The sequence below is a fragment of the Myotis lucifugus genome, unplaced genomic scaffold (assembly GCF_000147115.1).
Source record: "Myotis lucifugus unplaced genomic scaffold, Myoluc2.0 scaffold_1718, whole genome shotgun sequence".
Lineage (NCBI taxonomy): Eukaryota > Metazoa > Chordata > Mammalia > Chiroptera > Vespertilionidae > Myotis > Myotis lucifugus.
In genome coordinates this window covers 1-9,962 of record NW_005872766.1, presented here as the reverse complement: position 1 = coordinate 9,962, position 9,962 = coordinate 1, and the positions used below count along the sequence as shown (strand labels likewise).

Sequence of the window (9,962 nt, the reverse complement as noted above, 5' to 3'; positions counted from 1 at the left end):
CCACTGCTTCCCAGCCCACAGGTCCAGCTGGTAGGTGTCCCCAGTGCTCATGTTGACCATCAGCATGTCGCACAGGCACACGGCGCCTTCTCCATTCACAGGGACACACGTGTGGTTTCTGCGGACACGGGCTGTGTTAGGCTGGTCGTGCACGTATGGGTGTCCCCGTACATGCCTCAAGGAACCACATGCTCTTCTAGTTCCCGGTCACCTGCCTCAGGACCAGGTCAGGGGACTGGGAAGCAGAGCGGCCAGCGTGTGTGGTGGGGACAGTGGGCTAGGACTGCCTTCCCTGCTGCCACAGCCCCTCACCACACCCACATGGGCTCTGACACGCCCCTGGCTGCGGCCTCGCTCCCAGGACTCAGCTCACCCCGGAAGGCCGTGGAAGGGAAGCGCCGTGGCAGAGAAGATTCTGTAACAGCACGTGTGTGTGGGGGACACACCTCGGGCACAGCCTCTCCCACACACAGGGGACTGTGGCACATGCCCTGCCACTGTATGTCATCCAAACGTGCCTCCCAAAACAGCCAACCGTGTCTCATGGGCTAGGGCCACGGGTAGCCAACGTTTTTCGTAAAGGGCCAGACAGTGAGCATTCAGGGCTCTGAGAGCCAGACCATTTCTGTCCTCGCCACACACTCTGCTGGTCCAGAGCAAATGGTTAAACACCCTCCTAAGGAGAGAATGCAGAAAGGGGGGTGGGGGGGGGCGGGGAGGAGAAAGGGAAAAAGGGCAGTTTTACTCCCTAAGCCAGTGGTTCTCAACCTGTGGGTCGAGACCCCTTTGGCGGTCGAATGACCCTTTCACAGGGGATCCTAGAGAAAGGGCTGAGTATCAGATATTTACATGACGATTCATAGCAGAGCCTAGAGCAGCGGTTCTCAACCTGTGGGTCGCGACCCCTTTGGCGATCAAACGACCCTTTCACAGGGGTCGCCTAAGACCATCCTGCATATCAGATATTTACATGACGATTCATAACAGTAGCAACATGACAGTTATGAAGTAGCAACGAAAATAATTTTATGGTTGGGTCACAACATGAGGAACTGTATTTAAAGGGCCAGAAGGTTGAGAACCACAGAAAAGCCAGTAGTCTCAAGGCTTAACAAGATAATAATGCCAGGTGCCTCTCATGAATTCTGGAAGGCCACAGCAAAGTAAAAAGGGACCTTGAGAATCAATCTGCTCCACAATAGTCAGCAGAGGAATTTGAAACCTATAGACAGGAGGGTATCTAATGCCTCAGACCCCCACCTAACTCACTCTTCAGGTCAGCTGGGAGCCCGTCTGCCCTTCACAAGCCAGATGCAGAGGTCTGCTTGCCTCGCTTCTTTAATGAAGGTGCATGCTTCCATTGCTTTAATAAAACTGGCTTCGTCACAGTGCAATCGTGGTCTCTCATATAAACTCATCGATATGAGAAGACAAGGAGCGAGGCTGGGAGCAGCCCTCTCCCCCTGACTTGGGGGCTGTCCGGGAACCTCTGGTGTCGGGGAGAGGTGCTTCTAACAAAACTACCTGCCACTTTGCTCTCTCACACGCGTACAGGGGAGTTTTCTGGAGAACACATGGCCTGTTACGGTGTCATGGCTCTGGTGGCTTGTGTGCTGTGATTTAAATGTCCTGGTGTAATCCCTAACGGTAAAGAGCGATCGCTATAGGCCACCTGCACAAACGCTTTTGCGGTCCTCGCTAATTTAAGCATGCTAGAGTCCTGGGACTAAGTGCTTGAGAACCACTGGTCTGGTCCAATATTCCACCCACATCCACATGCCATGGGCCTGGGAGCGTGTGTTCGGAGCGTCATGACACACCCACTGTATCACACACTGCGCCCCGGCGCCCCAGCTCCAACCCCGGGCCCAGGAAGAACCGCGGGGAACTGCATTCGGCACCCGGCACTCCACCGGGACCAGGTGAACTCAGGCCAACCTCCCGGCCTCCCCTCGGCCCCGCCCGTCCTCACCCCCGCCACCTCCCTGGGCACAGGCTTACTTGGAACCCAGCTGGTAGGTGAGGTGGAGCTCGGCTCTACAGTCGGTGGGGCCGCCCATCCTCCACTCACAGGTGGAGGTGCTGAGGTAGTCGGAGAAGCAGGTGGGCCCATCCCGGACCTGAACACTCCCTGGGGAGACACAGGAGCGCTCTGAGCAGCCGCAGCCCAACAAGCAAGAGCGCCATGGGCCACCGGGAAGGTCGGAAACCAGCTGGAACAGGACCAAGGGGCCCAGCACAAAGCAAGGGAACCACCGCCCCGGGACCGCTCCTGTGCCGTCTTCACAGAGCCTCCTGCTGCACTGAGGCCATCCTGAAGCTGAAGAAGGGCCCTGGGGTGCGGGCCCCCTCGGGGGACACCCCAATGACCTTTATGTGCTGCAGCTCACCTACTTGCCTTTGGCCAAATTAAAGGGAAACACGTGGCGGTGTGAGGAGGGCGACCCGCCAGCAGCACCTGCCCTGCAGCGCGTGGCGTGCGGGAGGCGGCTGTCCCTGCGCCGCTCCCGCCCCACCCGCTCCACCCCGCTGAGCTCAGGAGGCTGATCCCCACGGTCTGTCCCCCAGGTGCCCTTGGCCGCTGGCTCCTTGTTGGGTTTGGCCAATATCAAAGGGCGGGATGAGAGGGCGGGGTGCTTCGTCCAGCCGGTCAGCGGCAGAGCTGGCTTTGAACCCGGCAGATTTCAAAAGCCCGGAGTAAGAGCCAGGCAACACCTGTCCCAAGAGATGCATCTTGGAAAACATCCCACGGCCTGAGCTTGAGTCCCCTCGGACTTCTGGGAGTCCCTATGCACATCAGGTTTGCCGACGTGCGAGCGCCATCACCCAGCTCTAGACCGCCGAGCCCTGGCCGGCAGGCATCGCGCTCCAGTGGCCGCACCGGCCCATCCCCCGCGGCCCTCCATTTGCACTGGTTCTCTGGATAGAGGGCTCCCGTGTTAAGGAGAGTCGGGGGTATCTAGTCAACATCGCAGACTCTCCGCATCCGATTCCCCGCTCCCCAAAGCCCAGATCCCTCTGCATCTCAGAAATGACACCGCGCCCTTCCTGCCTGCTCAGGTCAGAGCTCTCAGCGTCACCCCAGCCCTGCTCCCGCCCCGCATTCCAATCTCTCTTCAAATCTCTCTCCCAGAAGGGCCCGAAGCCAGTACCCTCCATCTCCTCTGCTGGGCCACGCCACCCGGCCTCCCCCTGGCCTCCCGGCCTCCACCCTCCTGCTTACAGACAAAGGGATCCCTTTTAGTGTCAAGGTCACGTCACTCCTGTGCTCAAACCCTGCCAGGTCCTTCCTGACTTGGCCACCTGCCTCCGGCCCTACCCCAGCCTCCTCTGGTCCCTCTAGCTCTCCAGGCAGCAGGCTCTGGGCTCCGGCCTCCACTGAGGTCCGCCCGCAGGTATCTGCACGCTCCCCCTCCTTCAAGTCTTTGCTTGAGCGCCTGTCACTCATGAGGACGTCCCTGAGCACGTGTTTTAAATTGCAATCCTCCACTTGACCCCGCTGTCCCAGTCCTCCATGCTCTGCCTTATATCGTCTTTTCCCACCACCTTCTGACAATCCTAGAATTAGCTTATAATTAGGGCCATCTGTCATTGGCTGTCTCCTCCCACTACAGCGTCATCTCTAAAGCCAGGGATCTTTGTTTTGTTCAGTGATTGAGCCTGGCAGGTGGACAGTCAATACATGTTTACTGAATGAATGAATGAATGAATGAGAGGTGGTGACTTACCAGAGCCTGCTGCCCACACCAGGATCAGGCAGCTCACAGGGAACGTGAGCCCAGAGCCAAGCCACCCCATCGGGAGGTCCTAAGGCACCTGCTGAGAGAAGGTGAGCCAGGTGAGTGCTGACTCGTGGTCCCCACCCCGCCAATCATCCCGCGTGCAGCCTTCAGAACTCACCTTACTCCAGACACGACCGCCCCCCACCCTGGCCATTTGTGTCTCAGCAACAGTGAGCCCTCCCTGTTCATCAGAGATCTGTTCATAGCATGAAACCCAACCCAGGTGCACAAAGCCCCGCGTGAGAGCCAGGAACACCTGTCTCGAGAGATGCTTCTGGGAAAAAATCCCTAAGTTTGAGCATCCTCAGGCGTTTGGAAGTTCACAATGCACATGCGCACATAAAGGTTCTGATAAGTCCTGCAACAAGGAAACTTTTCTTCACTTAACTCAACACTTACCAAATTTATTTACCCAACCTTCATTTGTGTGTGCGTGTCAAACCCCCAATTAATCCTCCAAAGGACTTACAATTCCTTGAAATAGTTTGGAAATTCTAACCCGACTGTCCAACCTTACAGAGTTGGTTAAATAAATGGTGGTTTACCCATGCAACAAAGTATTGGGCAACCACTAAAAATGATGCTGTCGGATGTGTTAGTCTGACTACATTAATGGCCTCAATTCTTCACTCCTGTGTCCATGTAACCTTGCAGTGCCACCCCCCCCACACCCCCTCCGCTCTGGGCAGGGCGTTCTCCCTGCGTTTGGACTCTGGGCTCGCCATGTGACTGGCTTTGGCCAGCAGAATATTAGCCAGAGTGAGGCAGGCACAGGCCTGCTTTGCACAACCACTGCCTGGAGAACGTGCCTGGCCTCGCCTGTTGGAGGACGGTGACGGGCCAGTCCCAGCAGTCTCCCTCCGCACTGGCGACGGGCGGCTGCCCAGCCCTGTGGTGACCTCCACCTCCGCAGGCCTGGCAGCTGACCCGCGCTGACCTCAGGGGCATGAGCGAGCCCACGAGGTCAGGCCAGCCAGACGGCTGCGCCCACACGCTCGAGCTAGGAGTCCCTGACACACCCCGAGGCTTTGTGCCTGCTCCTCACACAGCACATTACCCCTCCCCGACTTCTAGCCCCACAGAGGGTTATAGCTGTGAAAGCATGGACCGCCCTCATGTGTTAACGACATCCCACAAGACGTCACTGGGGAATAAAGACTAGAAGGTACAGACACCCAAAGAGGAAGCACAGTTCGAATCCCCCAGATCACAAGCCCAGCAACACCCCACTCACATGTGAGGACCGATTCTCTCTTTGCTGCTATGGACACAGGGAGATAAATGTGAAATTCAGTTACCAAAATAGCAGCACCGTCTACACATGAAAACTTGCGTCTTAAACTCACTGCATCATTAACATCCATCCCCGCCACAGCGTTCAGATGCAAAGCCTCAGGTCAGTGTGGCCCCCGGTGCGGTGTGCCTGGCGCTGGGCTGAGCCTTCCTTACTCTGTTACTTTGTTCCGCACGGGGTGGTGTCTGCCCGTCCCCGGGGGACCTCACCACACGTTTCTCCGATCATCTCCTTAAGTCCCGCACCTGCTCGCCATGCGCTCCTGTGAGCCCTGCCTCAGTCTCCATGGCACTGGGCGCTGCGGGGATCACGGGAGCTGACACACGGGCGGCCTCAAGCCACCTGGCACAGGGGGGTGGAGGAAGGTCGCCAGTGGTTTCCTGAGGACGATGCTCAGAAGCAGAACCCCATCGGGCCACCAGCGTCACCCCCAGCACTCCCGGCACCTCATGCCGAATGCCCCCTACAAAGCACTGTCCTGGGCTGTATTCCGGGCAATGCTGATGGCGCCCACCCGCGTTCCCGGGGGTCTCTATCTTGGGGTCATGTCCAGAGAGGCAGCTGCCAGGCCTCCTCCTGCCACTCGGTAGCCATGTGCCGCCCAGTCACTGTCTCTGGGCTCCGGCCGCTCTACCTGCACCGGGAGTGACGGATGACGCTCACAGGTGCCCTGCACAGAGGAGGCGGCCCCAACGCTCTCTGCCGTGTCGGGAGCACGGTGGGGGCTGGAGCCACAGCAGAAGCCCCAGCCCCTGCGCCAAGCTCCGGGGGCTTCATCCCCTGTTACGGCCAAAGGTGATCCTGAGTGGGGGGTGAAAGGATTGAGAAAAGACAGACAAGAGAATGAAAGCTGGGTCTCGGTGGGACGCTGCTCCCTGATGAGGAGACAGCGCCGGCGCCCACAAGCCGTGACTTTATTTTATAGCAGATGCCACGAGGCAAAGTAGGGGCGTGATCACGTTGTTTACAGCATTCTCGTGAGTTTCATCCTCACTCAACTACATGCACCTGGACTCTAGCACAAGGCACGTGGGGCCACGTGTTCGGACCACAGGTTCAAGCTTACAACCACAGCCGTTGGCTATAATTGTGCTGGGAGGGCCCTGCTGGGACTTGCACGTGGCAATGAGAGGACCCTGTCCTTTCATTAGTCCGAGGCTTGAACCTGGCCAAAACACTGCAGCCGCGCCCCACAATCCCCCATGAAGGCTCTGCCAGTGGCCGCCTCCCTCCCCCAGCCCAGCAGCTGTGCACCTGGCTCCTGCCACCTGCTGGCCTCCACTCCCACTGCTCCTCCAGCACACCCCACTCAGGCCCACCCCACCCTCTCCTCTCCCGTCCTTTCCATTCATTTCCCTCCCTCAGCCTCTCTCTCTTATTTATTTATTCACAGGAATAAACTGCCCCTCAATACTCCAGGGTAGATTTCAGGGAAACAAGGACATACCCTGCATAGCCACAACGCAACCAGCAAAGTCAGGAAATTACACGGACGCACGACGCAATCCAATCCGCTGACCCTGCTTCCATTTTGCTAGCGGCCTCCACAGCGCCCTTCGTCCGCCAGGACCCAGCCGGGCATCGGATCACCATGCGTCCGGCGCCCAGGTCATGGCTTCTAAATCCTACTCTGCTTTGAAAGGAACCAGCACCCCTTGGGGAAATTCTGGCTCCAGGAGCAGGGAGGGGCCCGCCTGGATTCGCTGTGCCAGGAAGGAAGAGCTCAGGAATGCCGGGGACACGGTGAAGGGCAGGGGTCAGCTGGAACGGTGCCCACTGGCCCACATGGGCACAACGGAAGCATCACAATGACATTATATAAACCAGCTGTAGCCCCGGGAGTTACAGCAGGGGTGCAGGAGTCTGCAGTGACAGGTCACAAGTCGGGGAGCAGGGACAGCTCTCATCACCACGGCAGCCTCTAGCTCCCCACCAACCTCGTGTTAGTTATTTACTAGTTAATGAGTCAGAATAACTAACATTATAATTTTATATAATTTATCTACACTAATAAAAGAGAAACATGGTAATTAGCGTACAACCACTACCCTTTTCATTGGCTAATCAGTGAGTATATGCAAATTAACTGTCAGCCAAGATGGCGGCCGGCAGCCAGGCACTGAAGCGAACATGAGGCTTGCTTGCTGCAGACTCCAACATTCCCCGCCTCACTTGCCGGCCTCTCAGCTACAACTCTAAGCAACTATGTACTATGTTGCAAATAAGAAGATAAACAAAACCCCAGAAACCAGCTGGACTGAAAGCCAGGCGGACCAAAACTTTGTATTGATGTTTTCAGCAGCGAGGCCTCAGAGCTAAAGCTGGCCCAGAATAAAAATAAAAAATAAAAAATAAAACAAGGAGCAGTTGGAAGCTTCAGTCACTCGCTTCCGGAAAACAGCCCTCAGCCCCTCACCCAGAATGGCCAGGCACCCCAGTGGGGACCCCCACCCTGATCCAGGACACCCTTCAGGGCAAACCAGCCAGCCCCTACCCGTGCACCAGGCCTCTATTCTATATAGTAAAAGGGTAATATGCCTCCCGGCACCGGGATCAGCGTGACAGGGGGCAGCGCCCAAACCCCCTGATCGCCCTGCGGCTCTGTGTGTGACAGGGGGCGGGGCCACAACCTCCCTATCTACCCTGCTCTGTGCCTGATAGGGGGGAGCTCCCCAATCCCCTGATTGCCCTGCGGCTCTGTGTTTGACAGGGTGCAGCCCACCAACCCCCTGATCAGCCCTGCTCTGTGTGTGACAGGGTGCGGCGCCCCAACCCCCCCCCTCCCCACGGACACTGCTCTGTGTGTGACAGGGTAGAGCCATAACCTCCCCATTGGCCCTGCCCTGAGTGTGACAGGGTGCAGCGCCCCAACCCCCTTATCCGCCCTGCTCTGTGTGTGATAGCGGGGAGTGCCCCAACTCCCCTATTGGCCCTACTCTGTGAGTGACAGCGGGGAGCTCCTCAACCCCCTGATCGGCCCTGCTCTGTGCATGACGGGGCGGCGCCCCAACTCCCCAATCGGCCCTGCTCTGAGCCTGACCAGGGGCTGCACCTAGGGATTGGGCCTGCCCTCTGCCACCCAGAAGCAGGCCTAAGCCAGCAGGTCGTTATCTCCTGAGGGGTCCCAGACTGCGAGAGGGCACAGGCCGGGCTGGGGGGCCCCCCCCCCTGCCGAGTGCACAAATTTTTGTGCCCCGGGCCTCTAGGACCTCTAGTATATTATATAAGGCTTGTAAAATTTACCTCATTTATGGATGATAAGAGGAATACTAAGAATCAAAGAGTAAATGTCACAGTCAAATATCCAAGCAGATTTGTGTGACTCTAAGCCACATTCTCTCACCTACTCTAGTGACTCTCAACCAGCCTGGAATACCATTCATGACTGGCTTTGGTATATGTATGGAGGATAAAATTTAACAAGACATAATAATTCCTGCCCTGAAGAGTCTTGTATTTTAAACAAGGAGACATACATGGAAATAACAAAGTGCTATAGGATTATGAATCCTCCTATCTAATAATAGACAAACATGGTAATTGACCTTAACATCGCTACACCTCCCATTGGCTAATCAGGGCTATATGCAAATTAACTGCCAACCAAGATGGCGGCCGGCAGCCATGCAGCTGAAGCGAGCAGGAAGCTTGCTTGCTCCAGTGATGGAGGAAGCCAAGGTTCCCCGCCTGCCACAGCCCGGCTCTCAGCTCCGAAAGCAACGAAGTTTCAATTATAGAAGCTAAACAAACCCCAGATACCTGCTTTCAGCAGGCCATGGCCTCAGAGCTGGAGTGAGTAGGAGCTGGCTCTCAGCTCCAGTGATGGCAACAAAGTTTCAATTATAGAAGGTAAATAAATCCCAGAATAAAAAAAAAAAAGAAAAAAGGAGAGGTTGGGAGCTTCAGTCACTGGCCAGCCTGAAAACGGCCCTCAGCCCCTCACCCAGACTGGCCAGGCACCCCAGTGGGGAGCCCCACCCTGAAGGGGGTGTGACCAGCTGCAAACAGCCATCAGCCACTCACCCAGGCTGGCCAGGCATCCCAGCGGGACCCCCACCCTGATCCGGGACACCCTTCAGGGCAAACCAGCCGGCCCCAACCCATGCACCAGGCCTCTATCCCATATAATAAAAGGGTAATATGCAAACTGACCCTAACAGCAGAACGACTGGGAATGACTGGTCACTATGACACACACTGACCACCAGGGGGCAGACGCTCAATGCAGGAGCTGCCCTCTGGTGGTCAGTGCGCTCCCACATGGGGGAGCTCTGCTCAGCCACAAGCCAGGCTGATGGCTGCCAGTACAGCGGTGGTGGTGGGAGCCTCTCCTGCCTCCTCAGCAGTGCTAAGGATGTCCGACTGCAGCTTAGGTCTGCTCCCTGCTGGCAAGTGGACATCCCCCGAGGGCTCCCGGGCTGCCAGAGGGATGTCTGATTGCCAGCTTAGGCCCAATCCCCTGGGGAGCAGGCCTAAGCCAGCAGGTGGACATCCCCCGAGGGGTCCCAGACTGCGAGAGGGCACAGGCCGGGCTGAGGGACCCTCCCCCTCCCGAGTGCACAAATTTTTGTGCACCGGGCCTCTAGTTAGATATAAGTAGCACTCCCAGGCCTGACCATCAAAAATGCCTGCAGGCATTGTCAAATGTCCCCTGGGGGACAGAATGACCCTCAGCTGACAGTAACTGCCCTAAGAGACACTCAGACACATACAGTCACCTCATGCAGGCTTCACAGTGGAAGTGGATCTGCACTATGTTTTAAAAGGTGAGTAAGAGTTAGGTGGCCCAGGGAGTTCCAGGAACAGCACTGAATGAGCAAGCACTCTGCATGGGCAGCCACAAGACTCCAGGGTGGCTGGGCTTTGGAGCCAAGGTGGCTGAATAG

The 9,962-nt window shown here is 56.9% G+C and overlaps 1 protein-coding gene across 1 annotated transcript in view; it reads right to left on the bottom strand.

Moving 5' to 3' along the window:
• Positions 1-5,829, bottom strand: part of LOC111824483 (interleukin-4 receptor subunit alpha-like) — a 6,774-nt gene extending 945 nt beyond the window's left edge. The window contains exons 1-4 of the mRNA XM_023748714.1: positions 5,711-5,829; positions 3,729-3,819; positions 2,002-2,131; positions 5-118 (exon numbers count right to left, since the gene is read on the bottom strand). Coding sequence (XP_023604482.1) covers positions 5-118; positions 2,002-2,131; positions 3,729-3,798 — 314 coding nt within the window. The 5' untranslated portion in view covers positions 3,799-3,819; positions 5,711-5,829. The remainder of the gene's footprint in view (positions 1-4; positions 119-2,001; positions 2,132-3,728; positions 3,820-5,710) is intronic.
• Positions 5,830-9,962: the final 4,133 nt, after the last annotated feature.